Genomic DNA, 26,232 nt, shown 5'->3' on the forward strand with positions numbered 1-26,232 from the left:
ACCGGACTGAAGGGTACTCTCCCACGTGGCTGACAGGCGATAGTCATGGATAGGATGTCTACAGGCTGCTCCGGGTGTTAGGCGACCCCTTTGGCAGAGCCAGACTGCAAGACGAAGCTACCTGTCTATTTCCACTAGCCTGCCTATTTCCACTAAACCTGTCTATGGAAACTACGTGGAACACAGTCATCCACACAACAGCATCACATGCTCTATGATCAGAGAGCACCGCCATGTTTGTGGGCGGGCCTTTTAAAGACCTGCCCACCGTCGCACCATTGGTGACGCCATACGTGGACCAATGAGGTGATGCCAGGTCACCGGGTCAGGTGGTTGCCAAACCACCAATCACGGTCCGCCAGGTCATGAGCATGCTCAATACGGCGAATCCTGGACTTAGACTCCAAGAGCCCTGTCTCTCTCCGCAACCTATGCTTAACATTGCTAGGCACAAATACCCAAGAGACAATCTGTGCATCTCGTGGACCAGGTAGGCGTTGAGGCTGATGATGATGCTGAGCAGCATCAGCCCTGGCTGGACTGGAATTTGAGACCACAGAAGGCTCTGAACCCATTTCAAATCCAGCAACAGCCCAACGCCTAACAGAGGTAGTATCTTAAAGTGTGCAATGCCCACATCATGGCCAAGCATTCCTTCTCCACTATGGAGTAATTTTTCTCACAAGATGTCAGCTTCCGGCTTAAATACATTATGGGGGGCTCTTCTCCGTTCATCTCTTGTGACAGGACAGCACCCAGCCCTGTATCTGACACATCTGTCTGGACCACATACTCCTTCTAGAAATCCGGTGCCGCCAGCACTGGCTGTTAACACAGAGCTAGCTTCAGTTCTTGGAAAGCTGTCTCAGCCTCTGGAGACCACTAAGCCATAGTCAACTTTGTCCCTTTAAGGAGATCTGTTAAAGGGGCGGCTATCATGGCGAAGTTAGGGATGAACTAGCAGTAGCAGCCCACGATGCCCAGGAATGCTCTGACCTGCTTTTTTGAGAGAGGTTGTGGATCGAGTCAACTTTATTTATTTGGGGCTTTATCTCACCTCTGACTACGACATAGCCAAATATTTGACTTCCTCCATGCCCATGGCACATTTCTTCTGGTTGATGGAAAACCCCACCTTCCGTAGCGCATCGAATATCGCCTGGACTTTGCTCAGATGGCTTCCCCAATACTGGCTGTAGATCATGATATCATCCAGATAGGCCGCTGCATACTTCTTGTGGGGGGCTAGGATCCAGTCCATGGCTCTCTGGAAGGTAGCTGGAGCCCCTTGCAACCCAAACGGCATCTTTGTATACTGAAAACACCCATTGGTCATTGTAAAGGCTGTCTTCTCCTTGGCATCTTGGGCCATAGGAATTTGCCAATACCCTTTTGTGAGGTCAAGGGTGGTAATGTACCTGGCCGTCCCTAGCCTTTCGATTAGTTCATCTACCCTGGGCATTGAGTACGATTCAAACTTAGAGACCTCATTCAGTTTCCTATAGTTGGTGCAAAACCGCCATTCTCCATCTGGTTTCGGCACTAAGACTATGGGACTGGACCAGCCACTCTTGGACTCTTCAATGTCTCACAGGCTCAGCATGCCCTTCACCTCTTTCAAGATTACCTCTCGGCGGGCTTCAGAAATCCGATATGGCTTCATGTTTACTAGGACATGAGGCTCCATAAGCACCTCATGCTCTTTGATTTGTGTACACCATGGTAGATCCGAGAACAGGTCCCTGTCCCGCTGTAGCAACTCTTGTCACTGTTGCTTTTGGGCACATGACAGTTATTCTGCCACCTTGACCTCTCCCACTTTGGCTTCAGACTTCGCCACCAAACACGGAGCTTCCACAGGCTCCCTATCTCGCCATAGCTTGATCAGGTTGACGTGGTACACCTGGTAGGGCTTCCTTCTCCCTGGTTGGTGGACTTTATAGTTGACATCGCCAACCTTTTCAACCACTTTATAGGGGCCCTGCCACTTAGCCAGGAACTTGCTCTCCACCGTAGGTACCAGCACCAGTACCTGATCTCCAGGGTTGAAGTGTCTCACCCTCGCCGACCTATTGTACACCCTCTACTGTGCCTCTTGTGCTTTGAGGATCTGTTCTTTCACAATGGGCATCACCTCTGCAATCCTCTCTTGCATCTGGGCCATATGTTCGATTACACTCCTGTAGGGTGTAGACTCCGCCTCCCTGGTCTCCTTTGCTACATTCAGGAGTCTGCGGGGGTGTCGGCCATACAACAACTGAAAAGGGTAGAATCCAGTAGAGGCCTGTGGGACTTCTCTGATGGAGAATAGAAGGTATGGCAGTAGACAGTCCTAGTCCCGGCCGTCTTTTTCTGCGACCTTCTTCAATGTGGCCTTCAAGGTTTTATTAAACCTCTCTACCAAGCCACCTATCTGTGGGTGGTAGACTAAGGTCCTGAATTGTGTGATTTGCAGGGTCTTGCACAGCTCCCTCATCACCTTTGACATAAATTGAGTCCCTTGGATCTCTTAACACAATCCCATCCTGGAAAAATTATGGACCAACTCGCGGGCTATACACTTGAAGGAGGAGTTTTGTAGTGTTACCGACTCCGGATACCATGTAGCATAGTCCAGTACCACCAGGATATACTGATGTCCTCTGGCGGACTTGACCAGGGGTCCCACTAGATCCACAGTGATGCGATTGAACGGGACCTGATAGGCAGTGGCACTAAAGGGCTAAAGAAGTGAGCCACCGGGAAAGTTGGCTGACAGGTGGAACAGGCCCCACAATAATTCACGATCTCTCTGTGACACCGGCATTAGTAGAACCTCTGGAGGATCCTTTCCTGGATTTTTTCTACCCCCAGATGACCATCTAAGACATGTGCATGAGTCGTATCTAACATCCTGTGTCTATACGGCCCTGGCACTAGTAACTCCTCTATTACTACTGCTCTGAGTTTGGTGACTCTATATAGTAACTCCCCATTTACTGCAAAGTACAGATATCGGGTGTCAGCTCCCGGTTCTTGAGCAGCACCATTCAGAACAGTGACATTATCATACACCCCTTTTAGAGTTAAGTCTCTGAGCTGCACAGTTCCAAAGTTTCCCCCGGACACCTCCAGCTCAGGGATGTTGGCCTCCAGGGATGCTGCATCATCCTCATCCCCAACAAGCACACTAAACGTAAACCCACCGGCTGCAGCCTGCGATTAGGTTTCTTTAGGAGCGACCTGGTTATTGCCTGAACAAGTCGGCATCCATTCATTCCCCCATAAGTCCCAAAACATGGCAAAGTACCGCCCTATTGTAACAGTGTGCAACAGGTCCTTGACTACGCCCACCTCAGGGACTCGGCACCACAATTTGTGTCTATGACCACATGGGCCACCGTGTAGTCCTTAGCATCCCCATGGATACAACGGACACCGACCTTTTTTCCCGGAATCAGCTGATGAGGAATTGTGGCCCTCACTAGAGTTACCAAACTCCCCGAGTCCAACAGACCAGTCATTTGCACTTCATTCACTTACACGGGGCATGCTTGCGATCCCTCGCCGGGTTGAAGAACAGCACTGCAGGCAGGATATACAAAATACGAGCAGCGCCATCCTGTGCTGCAGTCCATTGGCTCGTTGGCTATGGGGCAATGGGCGGCTATGTGACCTGGGGTGTGACACCACCAACAAATTGCGAAATTGGATGGGGTCTTTGGCAGCAACTCGGACCCCTCGTAGGCTTTAGGATATCCCCCAGATAAGGCTCTAGTGCCCCTCTTTTGGGTGTCTGTCCCTTTTTGGAAACCCCAGTATGGAGATGCTATGACCCCTTGCTTCCCCAAGGAACTCTCTACCGCCTGGTAACTTTCCACCAACCCCACCAGGTCATCAGCATTAAGGTGATCTCCCTAGGCAACCCAGGATTGTACCGACCTTGGAAGGAAGTGTATGAACCTGTCCATGACAACTTTCTCCACCATCTGTGCTGGTGTGGGAGGTCGAACATTTGGGACCGGGGAGATTTGTGATTGCAATAGGCCCAGTCGTGCACCCCTTGCGCACTGACAGTCAAAGTCACTCCCAGGCGCGCCAAGATCTCCATTTTCAATTTGACATACTCCTTTGCATCCTGCAAGGCCAGGTCATAATAGGCCTTCTGCGGCTCCCCTGTTAAATATGGCGCCAGAGGCACTGCTCCAGAGGCAATTTTTCCCGTTCCGCCACCCTTTCAAATATAGTCAGGAACGTCTCTACATCATCCCCCGGGGTCATCTTTTGTAAGGCTCTTCTTACCGTCTTACTGACGTGTGAGTCATCACCTGGACTTGGGGGTGGGATGGTTGCCCTGCCATGGATAACCTCGCTGTTGCCACTGCTGCTGTTGATGCTGCTGAAGATTAGCCTGCACCAGTTGCTTTATCAGCTCTTTCATGCTGCCGAACGTCCCTTGCTGGCTGGCGGCCTTCACCCAAGACATAAACGGTTTCCTGTAGCAGTCACACTGCCCCTTGGGATTCGTGCCCCTCCTTCTTGCACCAATTGTAGTGTTTTACTCACTCAGCTGCTTTTGAGGTATGCACAGGAAGCGGTTTCTTTAAAAATGTCCAAAACAGGTTTTTTGGAACATCATTAAACGCACTTTATAAGTAAATGAAGCACAGCCTTGACCAGCACAAAGTAACAAATCAGGAAAAAAATCAATCCATACAGTACTGTGGGTTCGTTTGCTCACGGTAAGTGTCCTTCAGCACAAACACGCTGGAGGTCTCCACACCTCCAGCCACAGACACTGAATGAGACACTTGGCCTCCATTTTATTTACAAAACCATGCCCCTGGGGGGCGGAGATATGTGAGCAGCCATTCCCTCCCATCTCTTATGACTGCTCGTAAAACCTGGCCCTGGTACACCCTATTAACCCTCTCAGCACTACATGTGCTGGAGCATGCTTTCCCGGGTTTACATCACCGAAGCTGCCAACCTCGGTGATACATATCTCCCCTCAAGGACCTGTCCGGTGGCCATCTTACAGTGTGTATATATATACAGTGCCTACAAGTAGTATTCAACCCCCTGCAGATTTAGCTGGTTTGATAAGATGCAAATAAGTTAGAGCCTTCAAACTGCAAACGAGAGTAGGTTTTATGAACAGAAGCATAAATCTTACAAACCAAAAAGTTATGTTGCTCAGTTGAATTTTATTAAATTTTAAACATAAAAGTTTGGGTCAATTATTATACAACCCCTATGTTTAATATTTTGTGGAATAACCCTTGTTTGCAATTACAGCTGTTATGCACACGCCCGGACTGACTGGCGTGTGCGGGTGTTGTGGTTCCACTGGACCATGGACCGGAGAGTGCCTGGAGGGGCGTGACTAAGTATCTGGCCGATCCGACCAAGGTGGCACGACGGCATACGACGCCAGTGCACCAGGGAGAAACCGGGCAGAGGGACCAGGTGCTACTCCAGGTCAAACTCCGGACACGGGGGTTGACCCACACTGGGATTACTGGAACAGGCAGGTTAGGCTGGCACAGACTGGTGGATGTAAGCAAACACGGCAGGTATGCAGATGGGTGGATACAGGCGAGTATGCAGGCAGGGAGGTACTGGCCGAAAGGACGGGCTGGAGCACAGAAAGGTTAAGACCCAGTACAGACTGGGTCACAGAACCGCAGATGCGGTAGACAACCACAGCAGAGAGGGAACGCCCGAAGCGGTGGGCAAGAACAGAGCAGGACGGGGCTGCAGGAGCAGCGAGCACAAGCAGGGCAGGACAGGACTGCCGGAGCAGCGGGCAGAAGCAGGGCAGGACAGGACTGCCGGAGCAGCGGGCAGAAGCAGGGCAGGACAGGACTGCCGGAGCAGCGGGCAGAAGCAGGGCAGGACAGGACTGCCGGAGCAGCGGGCAGAAGCAGGGCAGGACAGGACTGCCGGAGCAGCGGGCAGAAGCAGGGCAGGACTGCCGGAGCAGCGGGCAGAAGCAGGGCAGGACAGGACTGCCGGAGCAGCGAGCAGAAGCAGGGCAGGACAGGACTGCCGGAGCAGCGAGCAGAAGCAGGGCAGGACAGGACTGCCGGAGCAGCGAGCAGAAGCAGGGCAGGACAGGACTGCCGGAGCAGAGAGCAAAAGGGTCAGAGCGGAGCAAGGCTGCCGGAGCAGTGAGCAAGGAGTCAGAGCAGGACGGACAGGGCTCTGTTCACACGGAACAGACAGGAAGGGAAAGGCAGAGCCAGATACCCACAGGGTACTTGCAGTGAAGTAGCACGTGGACCACAAACTCACAAACGGGAGTACAGAGACAACAAGCAGGAGTTAGGTACGAGTTCAGACTCTGCAGAAAAAGGAAAGGAACGGACATAGAGGCAAAACAGGTAAAGGATAGGAGAGAGTTCAGACTGGAACTGAGTGTACGGAAGAGACCGACACTGCAGCGGGATACAGGAGCGGGTCTGGGAATACGGCCCCCAGAGAGGCGGAACGAACAGGCAAGGAGCGTGTTCAGACAGGACAGACAAGATACAGGAACGGATCTAGGTAATCGGCCCCTAGAAGGCGGGAGGAACAGGCTAGGAGCGTGTTCAGACAGGCCTGGAAATACAGCCTCCAGGAAAGGCAGCAGGCAAGAGTACACAGACAGTACTCAGTTCAGACACGGGAACTGATACCGCAAGGCAGGAGACATAGACAGGACTCAGTTCAGACAGGAACAGATACCGCAAGGCAGGGACACAAACAGGACTCTGTTCAGACGGGAACAGATACCGAAAGGCAGAGACACAAACAGGACTCTGTTCAGACGGGAACAGATACCGCAAGGCACAGACAGGCAGATCTAGGAATACAGCCCCTAGAAGGCGAAAGAACAGGCAAGAAGCGTGTTCACAAGAACAGACCACAGTTCAGACACAGAACTGGAAAACAGGCAGGAAAACAGGATAGGACCTGGCATGTCAGAGACAAAAAAAGCCGACTGACAGGACACAATGCTCAGGCGCCATCTTGAGGAAGAAGGTGGTATAAATACCCAAAGATGGACAGCAATAGGCTGAAGGTGCAACAGGGGCGTGTCTGCAGCAGGTACAAGAAACAGGAAGTTCAGCGGGCGTCGCCCTATGCAGCCAAAACAGACAAACAGACAGCAAGGAGGGAAGCCAGAGAGACATTCTGGACTGGAGATCAAGTGCGCGCTCTTGCACAGTGGGAGATGGACCACCATGCAAGGACGCCGCCAGGTATGTTACAACAGCTAATAATCGTCTTTTATAAGACCTGATCAGGCTGGCACAGGTCTGTGGAGTTATCTTGGCCCACTCCTCCATGCAAATCTTCTCCAAGCTATCTAGGTTCTTTGGGTGTCTCATGTGGACTTTATTCTTGAGTTCCTTCCACAAGTTTTCAATTGGGTTAAGGTCAGGAGACTGACTAGGCCACTCCAACACCTTGACTTTTTCCCTCTTGAACCAGGCCTTGGTTTTCTTGGCTGTGTGCTTTGGGTCGTTGTCTTGTTGGAAGATGAAATTACGACCCATCTTAAGATCCTTGATGGAGGAGCGGAGGTTCTTGGCCAAAATCTCCAGGTAGGCCGTGCTATCCATCTTCCCATGGATGCGGACCAGATGGCCAGGCCCCTTGGCTGAGAAACAGCCCCACAGCATGATGCTGCCACCACCATGCTTGACTGTAGGGATGGTATTCTTGGGGTCGTATGCAGTGCCATCCAGTCTCCAAACGTCACGTGTGTGGTTGGCACCAAAGATCTCGATCTTGGTCTCATCAGACCATAGAACCTTGAACCAGTCTGTCTCAGAGTCCTCCAAGTGATCATGAGCAAACTGTAGACGAGCCTTGACATGACGCTTTGAAAGTAAAGGTACCATACAGGCTCGTCTGAAACGGAGACCATTGCGGTGGAGTACGTTACTTATGGTATTGACTGAAACCAATGTCCCCACTGCCATGAGATCTTCCCGGAGCTCCTTCCTTGTTGTCCTTGGGTTAGCCTTGACTCTTCGGACAAGCCTGGCCTCGGCACGGAAGGACACTTTCAAAGGCTGTCCAGGCCGTGGAAGGCTAACAGTAGTTCCATAAGCCTTCCACTTACGGATGATGCTCCCAACAGTGGAGACAGGTAGGCCCAACTCCTTGGAAAGGGTTTTGTACCCCTTGCCAGCCTTGTGACCCTCCACGATCTTGTCTCTGATGGCCTTGGAATGCTCCTTTGTCTTTCCCATGTTGACCATGTCTGAGTGCTGTTCACAAGTTTGGGAAGGGTCTTAAATAGTCAGAAAAGGCTGGCAAAAGAGATCTTTAATCCACACATGTGAAACTCATTATTCTTGGTGCCTGAACTACTTCTTAATACTTTAGGGGGACCAAACAGAATTCTTGTGGTTTGAGGGGTTGAATAATAAATGACACTCTGAATTAACGTTTAAAAAAAAAATAAAAAAATTTGCTGCAGTGCATTTCCCACTTCCAGGCTGATCTAGAGTACAAATGTCACAATGCCAAGTTAATTCCACATGTGTCAACCAGCTAAATCTGCAGGGGGTTGAATACTACTTGTAGGCACTGTATATATATATATATATATATATATATATATGTATATATATATATATATATATATATATATATATATATATATAATGCAACCAAAAAACAATTATGTGAAGTTAAGCAACTGTTATTCTCAGACTTTGGTTAAATGTTACATTCCTGAGTTCATTACGTTACAGCTGCAGAACAGCCGGCATGTGGCCATGTTGTAGATGAAACCTTGACTTCCAGATTGGAGCCATTTTCAAACTGACTGTAGCTAAAAGCAATTTGGTGGATAATGACTATGACTTAAACTGATATTTTGCTGCATTATCATACGCCCATTAATAATGTGACAGTATTTGGCTACATTAATTTAGAATATTGCTCTGGCCTCATGTTGGTACATTTTTCATCCGCAACATGTAAACCCTTGCCTGGTCATGGCCAGCTTTAGGACGTTTTTTTTCTCTGAAGATGTTCACTCATTGCTATATATGATCTAGCACGAGGAGAGAAACTGAGGGTTTCCATGGTATCCCAGCTTGCTTTCTCCTCTCTCCCACTCATTTCTAAGTCAATCAGTGCAAGCTGTGTAATATAACTCTCACCATCCTTATTCAGATTGTGGTCCGTAAGCTATCTACATTTATTTCTGGTACAATAAGGGTTTTGGATACAGAAAGAAATATTAGCAGTATCAAGAAGTTGGCATGGGTATATATCCTGGGCAACCTACTGTATTTTGACACTTTTACTAATGGCTATTTATGAGCTTGAGTCATAGAAACTATGGTAGTCCCATCCTCACCCACCTCTTTTTTCCTAGCCCCCTTCTAATAACTAATGTAGCTAGAGATATAAATGACACCCCTGATATAATAGCAGGACCAGAAAATACCTACATATGTCAGTCTTTATCTATTCAAACTGTTCTATCCAGGAAAAAGTTATCATAGATATAACGGCTTAAAGGGAACCTGTCACTAGTTTTTGAGCCTATGAACAAATGGCACCACTTTTAACTGCTCCAGTGCTGCATCACACAATGTGTCTATCAGCTCCCAACACCCCCTGTATATGCCAAAAAATACCATTTGATTTGCTCCCGCACTGTATGTAAATGAGGGTTGTCCGGTCCGATGGTCGTCCTCACTGCGGCGTCTGGCCCTTCTCTCTGCTCCTAATCGCGTCCTCCTGCTTTGATTTGGACGCGTCATCCACATTGCGAACCGAGATATCGCGCCTACGCAGTAGCCTTACGGGACTTAGCAGGCGCACTCTGCTCTGCCATACTGTGAGCAGGGCATAAAACACAACTACGCACTTTGTTGATGTGAATGATGATGCAGATGTTTTTTGTTAATTATTTAAATTTACTGAGATAATGACTTTTGTGCTTTCATTGGCTGTAAGCCATAATCATCAACATTAACAGAAATAAACACTTGAAATGGATCACTCTGTTTGTAATGACTCTATATAATATATGAGTTTCACTTTTTGTATTGAAGAACTGAAATAAATCAACTTTTTGATGATATTCTAATTTAGTGAGATGCACCTGTAAATGACCTCTTCCAGTCTCTGGGGAGGATGTTGTCTGGAAGATAACTGACTCCAGAGATTATTATACATGAGGGGGAAGTTACCCATGAGATGTGTAATGGCCACTCTCTGCACTCCTGATATCACTGCGGAGCTGTGTGTGATTATACCTGACACATCTGCAGGCTCCTCTCAGCTTCCATCTCACATGAAGACAGTGTTGCAATATTGTTGCAATACAGTAGAGCTCAGAGAGCTCCAAAAATGTGTTCACAAGAAGACAAAGTTAATTTCTCCTATTCTGTGTTAGTTACTTGTCTCACACTGGTAACTCCCCCTTCATGTAAAATGAGCTCTGGAGGCGGAGTTATATTCCAGATTCCCTTTAAAGTAAGAAAAACCCATAATGGTCACGGAAATAGCTTGAAAAAAGTAATTTTCAATTTAAATTTACTGAATATTAACTAATGAAAATCAGTCTTTGCTTTTGATTTGTGGTTCAACAGAAAAATTAAAAACAACAAACTGAATAAAATGGCCTGGAAAAAAATGAAGCAAACCCCTAAAAATGTTAAACTAAGGTGTGTCCTGTAATTAGCATCACAGGTACCTACAAACTTGTAACCAGTCAGTCTGCCTATTTAGAGGGTGAAAAGTAGTCACTGTGCTATTTGGTATCATGGTGTGTACCACATGAAACATGGACCAAAGAAGGCTAAGAAGAGAGTTGTCTCAGGAGATTAGAAGGAAAATGATGGACAAACATGTTAAAGGTAAAGGCTATTTGACCATCTCCTAAGAGCTTGATGTTCCTGTTACTACAGTTGCTCATGTTATTCATATGTTTAAGGTCTATGGGACTGTAACCAACCTCCATGAATGTGACCACAGGAGGAAAATTGATGTCAAATTGAAGTGACAGATAATACGAATGGTAACCAAGAGCCCGAAACAACCTTCACAGAGATTGGAGGTGAACTCCAAGGTCAAGGTACATTAGTGTCAGGTCGCACAATCTGTCACTGGTTTGGTCAAGGTGGACTTAATGAAAGATGACCGAGGAATAAACCACTGTTGAAAGCAAATCATTAAAAAGCGAGAATGACTGGAATTTGCCAAAATGTAAATTGACAAGCCGCAAAGCTTCTGGGAAAATGTCCTTTGGAGAGATGAAACAAAACTGGAGTTTTTGGCAAGTCACATCAGTAGATTCACAGGTGCAAAAATGAAGCATACAAAGAAAACAACTTTGCACCTACTGTGAAACATGGAGGAGGCTCAATTATATTTTGGGGCTGCTTTGTTGCATCTGGCACAGGGTGTCTTGAATCTGCGCAGGGTAGAATGAAATCTGGAGGAAAATGTACTGCCCAGTATCAGAAAGCTTGGTTTGAGTCCTCCAACATGCTAATGACTCTAAATACAGAAAAAAACATTGAAGAATGGTTAAGACTAGAGCAAAGCATTGAACTATTCTGAAGTGGTCTTCTACAAGCCCTGATCTAAATCCTATTGAACATCTGTGGAAGGAGCTGAATATGCAGTCTGGAGAAGGCAGTTTGCTCACGAGGAGTGGGCCAAAATACCTGAGGACAGGTGCAGAAGTCTCATGGAGAATTACAATTACAGAAATCGTTTGTTTGCAATGATTGCCTCAAAAGATTATGCAAGAAAATATTAAGTTCTGTACTATCATTTTTGTCAAATCCACTTTCATTAGGTTTTTTTTTCTGTTGAACCAAAATTCAAAAGCAATGCCTGATTTTCATTAGATGATATTTAGTCAATTTAAATCGAAAATTACTTTTGTCACTTTTAAGTTATTTCAGTGGCCCTTGTGGGTTTTTCATATTTAAACATATGGTTGCCAGCAATTTTGTCCATGTGTATAAGTATAACAGTGAAAAAAGGTGGAGTATTATTACTGACCCATATCAAGTAACGTTTGGGCAAGTTTGCTATTTTTAAGGTGGACTGGATACAAACTGCCAGCCCCCAACTCCCTGCCCTCAATAGTACAAAAGTTTAAAATAGACAGTAGTCCAAAGTATAATAGTGAAAAAGTAGGAGTATTTTTACTGACCAAGTGCCATTTCGCGTCTTACATTCTGGGCTTAGCACGTAATAGCTTAAACTTTGCTTTATATGGATCAGGAAAAGTATAAAAGAAATTATATCCAGCTCACCGTCAGAGACATCTTGAATTCTTTTAGAGCTCGGAAGACGCTTTGTCAAGGCATGGAGCAATAGTGGAAAAGTGGGAGTCCAGCTCAAAAAACTGTGAACAGACTTATATCATCATAGTGAATAAGGGTGTCGGGTCACCTGAAACGCGTAGATGTCGCATGTATCGTTCACGTCTTGTTTTATCCCCCACAAAGCACCTTGTGAATAAAGTCTGCTCACAGTTTATAGAGCTGGATTCCCGTTTTTCCACCCTCATTAAAAGTATCCCAATTTTTTTCACCATTATTCTTTGGACTATTGCCCAGTGGCGTGATTTACGTCCTTTGGATAATCTGTGGCATCTTCGAGCTGACGGAAATCTCACCTACAATAAATACAGAGATCTTTGACTTCCTCGGGGACTCCTAATTTTAAGCTCTGTGTTTGTAAATCACCATCTCATATATAAGTGATCTTATATGGATTTTTAGTAAATATAATAAAGTTAAAGTTTTATAAGCAGTCAGTGGGAACTGGAACTAGAAGATTAGGTTGCTTTTTTCACTATTATATTAAAATAATGTTCCTTACTAGTTTTCCGGTGCTCTCCTGGTACATCTGTTTTAGTAAATAATTGTATTCCCCATAATATAACAATGCTGGTGGAATTTTTACTATAACTCTATGTTATTCCTCTGTTATTCTTCTTAGAAATGTGTAAGTAAATTTTCAGCCAGTCTTTACCAGTTGGGGGTGTGTCCATTAACGGTTTGAATCTGACCAATCAGTGCTGCCAGAATTGGACTTTGTATGGACATGCCCATTTGATATTAAGAATGGTAACACCCCATTATTTATTTATTAATACATTTCTAGGAGGAAAAATAGAGCAATGGCACAGCATATTTCTATAAATATGATCCAGAATTGTAATTTTATGAGGAATAGATTTCATCCCATATTAAATACATAATTTGTATTTTAAAATGTCTCTCCGCTCTTGAATTATATATTTGGGTCCCCTTGTTAAAGTGCACCTATCTGCAGGATTGTGCCCTGTAATCTACATATGACGCACCCCTGGGCCTATGTCGCGCAGCGTTGCGCACGCGGGAGCTTACCCGGAGTCGGATCTGTTGAGGGTTGTAGTCTCGTGGCGGTGACCCGGTCCGTGCCCAGGGAGTCAGACTAAGTGGCGGTGTATTAGCGGTAGATGTTGGACGACTACACCACCCGTTGAATGCAGCGAAGGAGCTGCCGCTGCAGGGCAGACCGCTGAGGCCGGTGGTAGGATTGTGCAGCGTGATAGTATCACCCCCAACGGGAGGGGTATGGCCTCAGGGCAGCCGACGTGGATGATGGGGTAGCAGGAATCAGTCAGAGACGATGCGGTGTAATTCAGGGTCTTTACTGGTGATAAAGATAGACCCTCCCGGAGTACTGGCTAGCGATCGGGGCCTGGTCAGTCCTTGAGCAGATGGGATCTCCCCTGGCCAGGCGGAGTTGTAGGCCTCCCAAACTGACTGTACTCTTCTGGCTACCTTGCTAGAGGCGGGTATAAGTAGCCCACGTCCCTGAGTGTACCGCGTGGTGCTCACCCGTATGGCCGGTGACTCGGGGCCTTCTAGTGGCGTCCGCTCCACGACGGCGGTGCTGGTCCCACGCGTGTGACCGTGCCTTCGGGTTCCTTGGCCAGAGGACCTGAAATCCCCTGCCGGGCGGTTTCTGCTGCTGGGTAAGGATTAGTCCCCACAGCCTCGGACTCCGGGTCCGGTGATAGCTTCTCAGTCAGGGCGAGCTCTGCAGCTGCCAGCCCCTGACTCCTTATAGCACTGCTCCCACAGAGCTCCTGATGTTCTTTTCCTATATCTGCTTCTCTTCTCTGTCTCTACTTCTTCTCTACTCACTAACCCTGCCTCAGCCCTAGGTTTATATAGGGGAAGTCCTTCCCCTCCCAGGACTGGGCAGGAGGTGTGGCATGCATAGGATTCCTGACCAAGAGACCTCCCACCTGCTCTCAGACATAACATTGCTGTTACTGTGGAAACCAGACCCCTGGGGTGCCACATTCCCCCCTAGTGAAATTTAGTACTCCGGGACTAAACATATTTTTAAACATAACAAGGTATAAACAATAATAGTACAATAAGAAAAACATATAAAGATGGTCACGGCGTGTCCGCAACCGGGTGCAGTTTTTGAAGAAAAGCAAGGTGTCCATTTCACCAAAACAGGGAGACGTAACCAGGTAGGGGTCTGTCCTGCCCCGAGTCCTTAACAGTCTTTAGTCCATGCCTAGGTTACGCTCCAACCATGTACAAGGATTCCCGGTAAATCCACCAAGGACTCCTATAAATAACACCGGAGAGTTCTATCTGTTGCCATCGCATCAGTGCCCGGATCTCTTTCTGGAGCACTCGCTGCTGGCCGGAGCTGGCGTTCTTGGCAACCTGTTGTAAAAGGAAAATCACCTCTTGCCATATGTCCGGGTTGATTGCAGCGGCGGCAGATGGGTTGTCCGTCCTCGTTGTATCGGTCGCTGGGTCTTCCTCTGGCCGGTGGGGTCCTCCTTGGTCGACGCCACGGGATGTCCTCCGGTCCGGATGCCAGCTGGATCCTCCCTGGAGTGGAAACCTGTAAAGACTGCACAGTTCGGGTTAGCGCGGCAACGCTTTTAGCTAGCTCTTGGACCTGATGGTGCAGGTCTGGAGCCGGGTCATTGTTCAAAGCCTGCGCATCAGCTCCCACAGGCCCTGCTGACAAGGGTGCCGCCTCCTGGTGGTAAGTGGTAGTGGGGCGTCTGTGGGTCACAACGCCACCTGGTGCCGGTTCTCGGAGCACCCGGATGGCTCTGTCCTTGAACTGTGCAAATCCCAGATGAGGGTCCTGTAAGGCCATGGCCCGCAACTGGGTTCGGTGGGCATTGCAATATAAACCCTCTATAAATTGTTCAGTCAACAGCCTGTCCTCGTCTCCCACGCCGTCAGGGTCGGTCTGCTTAATGGCTCTCAGGGCCTCTTGTAGGTTCAGGGCATAGTCCCTTATACTCTCATGTGCCCGCTGTTTGCACCCGTAGAATCTAAGCTTGATCTCGGCTGAGGTGCGGGTATCAAAGGTGTCCCTCAGCCGGGTTAGTATCTCTGCGACAGTCCTCCTCCCAGGTGGCCAGGACTTTACCTCCCTTTGGGCTGCCCCGGTTAATTGGGCCACCAGGATGCTCACTTTTTGCTCCTCTGTGAGGGGATACACCTGGAAGAGGCTATCCAGCTTTTCTCTAAAGTCATGCAGGGTATGTGACTCCCCTGAGTACTGGGGTAGCCAGGCTGCCCCCGGGATATAGGGCATGGTGAAAGGCATGACCGCAACAGCGGTGGCGCTGGCGAGGGTTGAAGCGGTGAAGCTCTCCTCCGTATCCGACATCCTTCTCCCCACTAGTGGACCGTGGCCTACCTTGCGATGATCCTCTTCCGTAGGCCGCGGCTCCGCAGTGGATCGTCAGGGTTGAGGACCTTCCGTCGCGCTCCTGTGACGTCGGCGTCTGCTGGGCTCCTTCCAGGACCTTACGCAACGTCCGGACGTGAGGCGGGGCTTCAGTTCTCGCGCGCTTTCGGAGTCCACGCCCCGCTTCTTCCCGCGCGGCGTCTTCAAGATGGCGTCCAACGGCGGGAAAACTTCGCGGATGGCGGGAAGAAGACAGAAGATGGCGCCGGATGGCGGGAATCTTCACCACTGGTAAGTTTGAACAGTCTTTTTCAGGCACGCAGTACCCGGTGGTTGCGGGCACGAGATCCTGCCGACTACGCCAAAAGTTGACGCACCCCTGGGCCTGTGTCGCGCAGCGTTGCGCACGCGGGAGCTTACCCGGAGCCGGATCTGTTGAGGGTTGTAGTCTCGTGGCGGTGACCCGGTCCGTGCCCAGGGAGTCAGACTAAGTGGCGCTGTATTAGCGGTAGATGTTGGACGACTACGCCACCCGTTGAATGCAGCGAAGGAGCTGCCGCTGCAGGGCAGACCGCTGAGGCCGGTGGTAGGATTGTGCAGCGTGATAGTATCACCCCCAACGGGAGGGGTATGGCCTCAGGGCAGCCGACATGGATGATGGGGTAGCAGGAATCACTCAGAGACGATGCGGTGTAATTCAGGGTCTTTACTGGTGATAAAGATAGACCCTCCCGGAGTACTGGCTAGCGATCGGGGCCTGGTCAGTCCTTGAGCAGATGGGATCTCCCCTGGCCAGGCGGAGTTGTAGGCCTCCCAAACTGACTGTACTCTTCTGGCTACCTTGCTAGAGGCGGGTATAAGTAGCCCACGTCCCTGAGTGTACCGTGTGGTGCTCACCCGTATGGCCGGTGACTCGGGGCCTTCTAGTGGCGTCCGCTCCACGACGGCGGTGCTGGTCCCACGCGTGTGACCGTGCCTTCGGGTTCCTTGGCCAGAGGACCTGAAATCCCCTGCCGGGCGGTTTCTGCTGCTGGGTAAGGATTAGTCCCCACAGCCTCGGACTCCGGGTCCGGTGATAGCTTCTCAGTCAGGGCGAGCTCTGCAGCTGCCAGCCCCTGACTCCTTATAGCACTGCTCCCACAGAGCTCCTGATGTTCTTTTCCTATATCTGCTTCTCTTCTCTGTCTCTACTTCTTCTCTACTCACTAACCCTGCCTCAGCCCTAGGTTTATATAGGGGAAGTCCTTCCCCTCCCAGGACTGGGCAGGAGGTGTGGCATGCATAGGATTCCTGACCAAGAGACCTCCCACCTGCTCTCAGACATAACATTGCTGTTACTGTGGAAACCAGACCCCTGGGGTGCCACACATACACTGTCAGGTGGGCGACATTACACTGATTAAAATTATACCTTGGTTGATGAAATCCGTCCTGTGGTTCTTGTGTAATCTTTACTTTCAGTTTGGAGATAATGATATGCTTCGGGGCGGCCTGTGGGGGGCGCTCTATCTGGTGCTCTACTTACATATTCGTCTGTATGCTTTTATGACAACTCACTGTGCCTTCACTGACCTGCCTCCTATTTTACCTAGCTCTGCACTAGTAGATGCATTATGTAAAATAGGAGGCAGGTCAGCGAAGGCACAGTGAGCTGTCATAAAAGCATATAGAATAATATGTAAGCAGAGAACCAGATAAAGCCCACCCTACAGTCCCGCCCTGAAGCTCGAGCATATCATTACCTCCAAACTGAAAGTAAAGATTACACAAGAACCACAGCACGGATTTTATCAACCAAGGTATCATTTTAATCAGTATAATGTCGCCCACTTGATAGTGTATGTAGTTTACTGAGCCCAGTCCTGCTGACAGGTGCGCTTTAAATACCCTGTATTGCTATGTTAATATTGTGGACACCATATTCCATGGACCAGACACTTACCCACTGTACTTAAATGTCACTATGTTGGCAAGTTTTTTTTGGGGGGGACACGTTGTTCAACATTACTATGCTGATCTGTAAAACTTTTTTCACATGTAAACTGGTGGCGGATTCTCATTGTGGATGCTGTAGGAGTTAACTTGAATTGTAACAAGTGTAACATGTTTGATGGCACAAAAGGAGTATATGTTGTCTGGCTGAGGTCTCTTGAGTGACAGGGAGGAGGTAAACAGGGTTTGAAGTCATAGTGGAGGAGAGAAGGGAGAGAGATAAGAAGCTGGAGAGCAGTGTGGGTGTTTTGCAAGGCACATACATTGCCAAGCTGACTTTTTACCAGTGTGATGTGATGTAAGCCAGTAAACCAGAGAGGAGAGATTTCATTCATAGTCCTACGACTATGGAGCCATAGGTCAGCAGCCAGAGATAGGTGGTGGTGGGCTTCAGGACGGGAGCAAGAAGAAAGCCATATAGTGGTAGGAAACAGAGCAGAACATCCTGAAACCGAGTGATAGATGACCAAGGGCCTTGCAGAACCAAAAGTATAAGAGGACCTGAGTAAAGTAGTGACCACCAAATAATCCTATGTGGGATTGGGACTCACTGAGACCTGGAATGCAGCTGTGACAGAAAGGGTGCAGGGTGCAGGTGGTGACAAAAGGCCAGATTTGGGAAAAGTCTGTTTTGTGGTATGAAGTTTTGGAATGTTACAAGTATAATTCCTCCATATTAGAAGCAATGTAAATTTTAACAAGCTGTTAAGGAATCCTACATTTTTTGAAGTGCCTTGTTGGGGAGCTGGGAACTCCGGTAGACCACTGGGGACACTGCTATGTGCGGTGGCGTCATCCTTACAGGCTTAGTTTGGTCCTTGTCTGCATTGACACTAGTACAGCTCTGGATCACGTGACTCACCAGACAGAGCAGATTCCTTTGGCTCTCAAGCAGATCATTAAGAAAAATGTGTTCACAGGCAAATAAAACCACTGTAGTCCGATGTTGCTCAAACCCTGCTCACCTGGCTGGGTGGGTAGGGTATCAGAAGCATCTGCAGCTGAACATCATCATTTTACCACCAGTGAGATATTCAGAAACTGTAAGTGGCTCTCCCTGGGATGCCGGCCTCCATCGTTCACAGAAGGGAGGAAGCCGGCTCTTTGTGCCGGACCGGTGGCGAGCGACCCATCACTAATTGTGAATTACATGCACTGTTTTATACCACAGGTTCCCTTGATACTAACTCATATTATTTCATGTTATTCATTTTATCTCATCAATGAATTTTTCTTCTGCATGAATGTGACTAGTTTATAGACATCCATAACCTCTGCATAAAAGAAATGCCTTTAAATGTTGCTCCAACTACTTCTTGCATAATCCTTCCTTTTTCCCCTCCTCATTAATTCTCTCTCTTTATATGCAGAAGTTTTTCCATGCTGTCAGCCACATATTGGATGCAGATAATAGAGAGAAGTGGGAGGACGCTCAGCAGGTGGGGAGCAGTGACGATGCAGCGCTGAGCAGTGGATGTGTGACGTTCGCCTGTGGCGGGGGAGGGAGGTGTGCGCACGTTTGTGTGACAGGCGGGGGATAATTCCCAAGTGCAATGTAAAATGTTGTCAATACAATCAGGAGCAGGAGAGAATAATCCTCTTCTTCAAAGGCAGGCCATTTCATTGCTGGAAGCAAGGAACAAATAAATGTCGCCCTTTCAAAATAGTGCATTTTATTAATTAAAAAATATATATCAGATGAATGACAACTTTACATATGTGCATTGGGATTTTGAATGGGAAGTATTGTTATAGTGTATGGGGTTTTTTTTTTGCAAAGCTCTATCACTAACAAGGAGGAAGCCAAATAAAGTTCTGCATGTATGTTTTGCATTCAGTCAATAAATGATCCCATTGATTTCAATGGGATAAAATGTAATAAAAAGCAATGCCTCCATGCCTCTATTAGCTGATCACTGGGGGGTCTCCAGCAGTGGGGGCTCCCACGATCAGCTAATCATCAGGGGATCTGTGAAAGAAATTCTACATGCTGGAATAGTTAAAAAACTCCAATGCTGCAGGCATGGCTCAAGGTTCCTAAAATGTGGTGAAGGAATACAGTAGAAGACCAAGGTTTTCAGATGAGTCAATTCGTATTTGGCGGAAGATATATTCAAGTTCTAAGAGCTAAAGATATCAATGGTTGAGGTGAAAGTAACGGGATAATGCTGATTCTTTGTCTAAAGTTTCTTTGATATGATAATGGATGCATTATATTCATAGTAGATATTTTTTGTACTGTACAGTAGTATGCCAAGGATAGTTGGTGTGGATTTTACACTGAAAATCTGCAACAAATCCATATATGTGTGAACGTGATCTAGAAGCTTAAAGTCAGTAATAATGTACCCTTATTACTGGGATATCATGAACTTATTCAATTTACTCACTTATATGGCGCCATTAATTCCACAGCGCTTTACAGACAACATCAGTGCTATCCCCATAGGGACTCACAATCTGTATTCCCTATCAGTATGTCTTTGGAGTGTGGGAGGAAACCGGAGAACCCGGAGGAAACCCACGCAAACACGGGGAGAACATACAAACTCCTTGCAGATGTTGTCCTTGGTGGGATTTGAACTGATATGCCCAAAGGATTTCACCCTTTGCGTTGCAGAATTTTTCTATGTGCTTGATCTCACCCTAAGCGACTGACGCTTACATATGGATAATATTTGCCCAGACTTGAGTATGAGTGCAGATTGGAACTTAATGTTAGGTATTTTAGAGCATTTTTCATAAAAAAGAAGTACCGTATATTTGATATTTTGTTTTCAATTGCAATGAAGTAGGTGTTAAGCTGCATTTCATAATTCCATTTCCCTGCTCCATGCTAGGAACGAAAAAACAGAATTAATGCAGATCATGAATTCATTACAACAGATGCAAACGGCATGAGAAGGACCCCACTGTCTATAATGGGATCCATCTGATTTCCATTATCTATTTTTTTCTATAAAACACTGGACATCAATTTGTACCAGACAAAAATAAATGGATTTGTACAATGCAGGTGTGAACAAAGCCGTAACTGAACATGCGCATATATACCATAGTCATAGAGAATTTACGGATTTCAGTGTAAAAATTAAACAGTTGACTTTTGACACTGGAGAAACCTTTCTTGCTTAGCATACTCAGCATTTACTTTGGCTTTTCATAGCTTTAAAGAACAACGATGTGTAAATGGAATTCTCTTATAGAACTTTATATAGCCATTAGGTTCGTTCACGTTTTTATAATTACCCCTTAATGTGCTGAGGAAAGCACAATGTGTAATTAATGTAAGCAACATCTGTCTCATAGGTGGCCCCAGGCTCTGTTCTACTCATGAAGGTGCTTGAAGATTACATCCACCTGGTTGGAGATGCGCTAAAACCTTTCCAGAGTTCCATCATTGTCACGGAGAATCTGGGTATGAGATATCGGATTTTTTTTAATAAAGTAATATTACATAACACTTTTTTATTGCCTTAGTATTAGCTCACGGGTTTATACCATTACATGTCTTTAGTTTTTACCACTTAATATGGACAGTGAAGAGCAAGAGATAATAGCCAAGACAGACGTTGGTCGACATCTCTAACCACAGCCTGCTGCCCATAGCTCTGTAGTTTCACAAAATAAGCAAAGATTAATGTACTATTCAATTGGCAATATTTTATACTTATATTTCTGTTTTAAATTATTTAAAGAGGAGCCATCACCAGGTCGAAAGTGGCCAGTTTTTGCTCTTGATTTATTCCTATTGCTCCCCTGAATTAAATACTCATGTGTTTTTTGTTTTGTTTTTTTTATTCACCACATTTCCAGATATTTGGCCCGTTTTAGTTATGGTTAACTTTTATGGTCTTTACCAAGAGGGCGTGGCTCATAGGATTCCTTGGGGGTGGTGGCTCATAGGATTTCTTGGGGGTGGTGGCTCATAGGATTCCTTAGGGGTGGTGGCTCATAGGATTCCTTGGGGGTGGTGGCTCATAGGATTCTTTAGGGGTGGTGGCTCATAGGATTCCTTGGGTGTGGTGGCTCATAGGATTCCTTAGGGGTGGTGGCTCATAGGATTCCTTGGAGGTGGTGGCTCATAGGATTCCTTGGGGGTGGTGGCTCATAGGATTCCTTAGGGGTGGTGGCTCATAGGATTTCTTGGGGGTGGTGGCTCATAGGATTCCTTAGGGGTGGTGGCTCATAGGATTCCTTGGGGGTGGTGGCTCATAGGATTCTTTAGGGGTGGTGGCTCATAGGATTCCTTGGGGGTGGTGGCTCATAGGATTCCTTAGGGGTGGTGGCTCATAGGATTCCTTGGAGGTGGTGGCTCATAGGATTCTTTAGGGGCTTGTCTTTAGGCTGCTCTGCATTATTACCCTGTGAGACACCCCTTTTGAATGCATTTCTCTAGTTAACAAACTACAATTTTACAGGCATGGCTGAAGTTTCAAAAAGTATGCTGAACTGAGGAATATAGGATAAGGCCAAAGTTTTCAGATTTTTTTAATATTTGTCAGAAGACAACTGTAAAGATATAACCTTGCCATAAAAATGACCACTAAGTAAAAACTAAGTAAAAAGGCCCATATCTATTGTACCACATGGCGGATACTAAAAATGCAAGAAAGATTACTCAGGTTAGCAGAGGGAATAAAATTAGAGCAGAAGTTGCCCACTTTCTTGAAAAGAATAATATTACAGGTTATAAATACTAGATTCCTTGATAGGGCGTTGATCCAGGGAACTAGTCTGATTGTCGTATGGAGTCAGGAAGGAATTTTTTTCCCCAATGTGGAGCTTAGTGTTTGCCACATGGGTTTTTTTGCCTTCCTCTGGATCAACATGTTAGACTATGGGTTGAACTAGATGCACTTAGTCTTCCTTCAACCTTAAAAACTATGTTACTGTGTTACTTTTGACCTAGTGACAGGTCATCTGCCCATACCTATTGCATCTTTCTTCAGGGGTCTGGTATACAGGAGGTCTGTACAATGCTGTTTGGGTCTATTTTTGCAGACTCTACTTCTGAGCTGCTTTTTATGCTTAATATCTATGTTTGACAAACATGTTCTTTCAAGAAATATCAGTCCAATATTTTTGGATCCACATTCAGGATAAATACTATAATCTATGCAATTTTTTGCCCAATCTGTTCTATTCAATATATTCTAACTTTCTACAGCAAAGTTAGGAAATCTACTAAACATGACTTAAGTTTTCAACATCAAGTTGGTGGTCACAGTTGGGTCAGACATAGCAATGGTTAGCCCTAAATTTCGGTCTCTGAATATATTGATATATACATGTATTCAGGAATAATACACATTACTACTAGTATAGAACATATAGTTAAACACAGAATAGAGCCATCACTACCAGCATATATAGTTTAGGTTAAGGCACATGCCAGATTATGATAAAGAATTCTTCAATCTAAACGTCTGTTAATTTTTTTGGTAAGGTGATGTAAAGTTCCTTTACCTTAATTGTGTATAAACTCATCAGATAATGTCTTTCTGTAATTATCCTTTAAATGGTGGCATACGTATGTACTATATCTTGAATTTCATGTTCATCTGTCATGCAGTTATTAGTATCCAAAGGGAACCAGTCTCAGCTGTATCCAGTGATATAAACTTCCCCATGAAAGGCCGTCGCGGGATGAACGACTGGGCTAGAAACTCTGAGGATAAACTTTTTATTCCCAAAGAAGTTCTTACTTTACCCCAAGCAGGTAAACACCAGACACAAATGGACATATACAGGAAATTTATCAGATGAGTGGGAGGGGTGTAATACAGAATACGAATGTAATATGTGTATTTAATCCTTTCTTCTTTTTGTACTGTAGAAACAGAGGAGTCTGCATATTTTGTGATAGGAGCAGTGCTATACCGTACTCTCGGGCTCATCTTACCGCCTCCAAGTAATTCCTTAGCTGTCAGTTCAAAGGTTCTGACTGTCACAGTCCGTCCTCTCACCAAACCAGAAGAGCAGCTAGTCGTGGTGGAATTATCGCATATAATCAATGTAAGTGCTGTGTACCGCATTTATGCTGTTGTCTACATTGTTATTTGTCTGCCATAGTGTCTTAGTCATAATCTGTAATACCTGATATCCAAGGACCTCAATGCCAGCTTGTGTATTTTTGCCCATTTTTACCTCATTTTTGTACACCGTATGTCTTTATAAATACTTAAACTTGAAAGAATTGCTATAATAAAGCCTGTCTTCTTATCTAACAGGGCACATCTAGTCCCCAGTGTGCTGTATGGGATTATTCTAAAAGGTTGGTACACTCGATCAGTTCAGAAATTCATTTAATATTAAGAACAAAAAAAGAGGATAGTGTTGAAAATATATTGCAAAGTTTCTTATTTTATGTTTACTATTAATTCATGAAAAAAAACAATACCTCCCATTCTGTGCCCGTGTCTTATATAATTGTGTCAAAGGCTATATTCTAGAAGTTGATTTCACATTTAGTAGAATACTAAGTCCCTGATTCATCAACATGATTATTCCAGAATTCTGGCATAAAGTGCTTTGAAAATTCTCTACATTTTTGCGCAACTTTGGATGTTTTCACGTCCACACCACAGTTCGTCAAATTCTTGATGAGTTGTGGCATACATTACACCAATAGTCTTACTCCAGTCCCTAACTAGAGTAAGATTTGTGGCGAGGTGCACACCACTTTTCAGAGGCGCTTGATTCATTAAGAGGTCTCTTAATGAATCAGGCACCTCTGACTCCAGCACACCTGGTGTGAACAATGCCGGTCTTGATGATTCGGGGGCTTATGACTTTTTCATAACTTTTCATAATATAATAAAAATGAGAGCTGTGCTTTGTGTATTCTTTCTCACCATTATAACAGTGTGGATTTTCTACTGAGCTAGTGTCAATGCAACTCCAGCAAGAAAACCACTGCTAATAAAATAATGCCAGCTCTTATTCTTTCCTTTTCTTTTTGTTAGTCCTGCCTGTGCAAGATAGTACAAAGGTTTTCAGCAATGTTACTCTTTGACATTTTTTCCAAGATAGGGATCTGGAGCTGTCCAGATTGGGAAGTGCTGAAACTGTCCTGACTCATACTAATGCAGAATGCAAGCCAAGTGCGAGCTGTAGTTCTTTTTCCTTTATTTTGTTGTTGTTTTTGTTTTTTTGAACATTGACCGATCAGCATTATAGAGTTACATTGTGTTTATGTAAGTGGGAATGAAAAGACCACCACAGCTGATTTCCTTGCGCTCCGAGGAAGAAATTTGTCTAATTAACATACAGGACATGAAATTTTCAAAAGACAAAATGGGGCTTTTATAAGAAATATGTCGTACAATCATATGCAATTTGTTATTGTGTAAAGCAGATGGTGACAGGCCTTTTTTTTTGCAGCTGCTAAAGTTTTGCCTCTTCTTTCTTCCCAATATCTGTTAGAAATCTGCTTATGAAACAGAATATAATAGAAGCCACAAAGCATTTGTATTATTCATTCTGTCGTGTACGTCTCTGTAACTGCACGGTCCTCTGTGCCCATCATTTAATGTAAGAGGCTGTCACTCGGTAGACGATCGCTCCTGCCATGTCTCAGTATGGGAAGGTGTGTGTGAGAAATGTGTGGGAGTGTAAGAGCCGTTCTCCAGCCCTCATCCCTGCCACGTTTTATTCTTACTTTCCATCTGCTGTGGTTACCAGAGTAACGTGAATGACTGGGGAGCGATTTAGTGATGTATGGGAAGATCATGTTTCCTGTATGCATATAGGCAGCTGACATTTTGGAGACAAGACCCCTTGCATTAAGTAATGGAAGTGCAAGGAGATCCTACATATAGCGGCACATCTTCAGAAGCTCCAAAATCAGCAGCGAGTGAGAAGTTAATTGTAAAGTATTTGTGCCACTTCACTTGTTTTTTGTGTGGAGTGTAGGTGTCCGTAGCCTATAAGCAGTATGAGCGGTAAACCTCCTAGACATGAGACCTTGACCCACTCCAGAGGGTTGTATGATAGCGAAACACACGGCAAGGAGCGATATGGAGGTAGGAAGGATTGGCTGTGATGTCAGATTAAACCTTAGAAAACCCCCTTAGCTTAGACGCTGCATCATTCGTCCCCATCCAGAGTATTATCCCCTTGCTCTTTTCCTCTTCGCTCTGTATTCCATATGCTTTTCTTCCTCTCGTCTTCTCTCCCTGTGGATCTCTGGTGAATTAGGTTTTACGGCATAACTTTATCTCTCCCCTACTGCTCACACTCATCACATATTCTTGTATGTTCCCTGCGTTCTTCCTCTTTACCAGCTGTTCTCCTTCTCTGTACTTCTGTGCTGCCCTTTCAGCTTCTTACACTGTGCGTTTCACAGGTTTAGTACTACTACTGCACAGTCTATCCCCACAGTCTTTCTTCATCTGTCATTGCCATCTTTCACTCCCTCTCCCTGTGTTTACTTCTTCATCATCCTCCCTATTGTTTCTCCCCCTCATTTTGTCTTTTCTGTCTCCCCCACACTCCTTCTTTCTCTGCCTCACTGCTCTCACAGGGTTTCTCCCACACACACACTCA

General features: G+C 46.0%; 1 protein-coding gene across 3 annotated transcripts in view; it reads left to right on the forward strand.

The window, feature by feature from the left end:
• ADGRB2 (adhesion G protein-coupled receptor B2) overlaps positions 1-26,232 on the forward strand; it is a 726,627-nt gene that overhangs the window by 478,183 nt on the left and 222,212 nt on the right. For all 3 annotated transcript variants that reach the window (XM_073665712.1, XM_073665713.1, XM_073665714.1), the window contains 5 exons: positions 19,053-19,121; positions 20,992-21,100; positions 23,258-23,404; positions 23,522-23,700; positions 23,916-23,959. In XM_073665712.1, the coding sequence (XP_073521813.1) occupies positions 19,053-19,121; positions 20,992-21,100; positions 23,258-23,404; positions 23,522-23,700; positions 23,916-23,959 (548 nt within the window). The remainder of the gene's footprint in view (positions 1-19,052; positions 19,122-20,991; positions 21,101-23,257; positions 23,405-23,521; positions 23,701-23,915; positions 23,960-26,232) is intronic.

Source organism: Phyllobates terribilis, unplaced genomic scaffold (genome assembly GCF_046119375.1).
Source record: "Phyllobates terribilis strain yellow unplaced genomic scaffold, ASM4611937v1 Scaffold_2__4_contigs__length_985480577, whole genome shotgun sequence".
In the NCBI taxonomy this organism is placed as follows: domain Eukaryota; kingdom Metazoa; phylum Chordata; class Amphibia; order Anura; family Dendrobatidae; genus Phyllobates; species Phyllobates terribilis.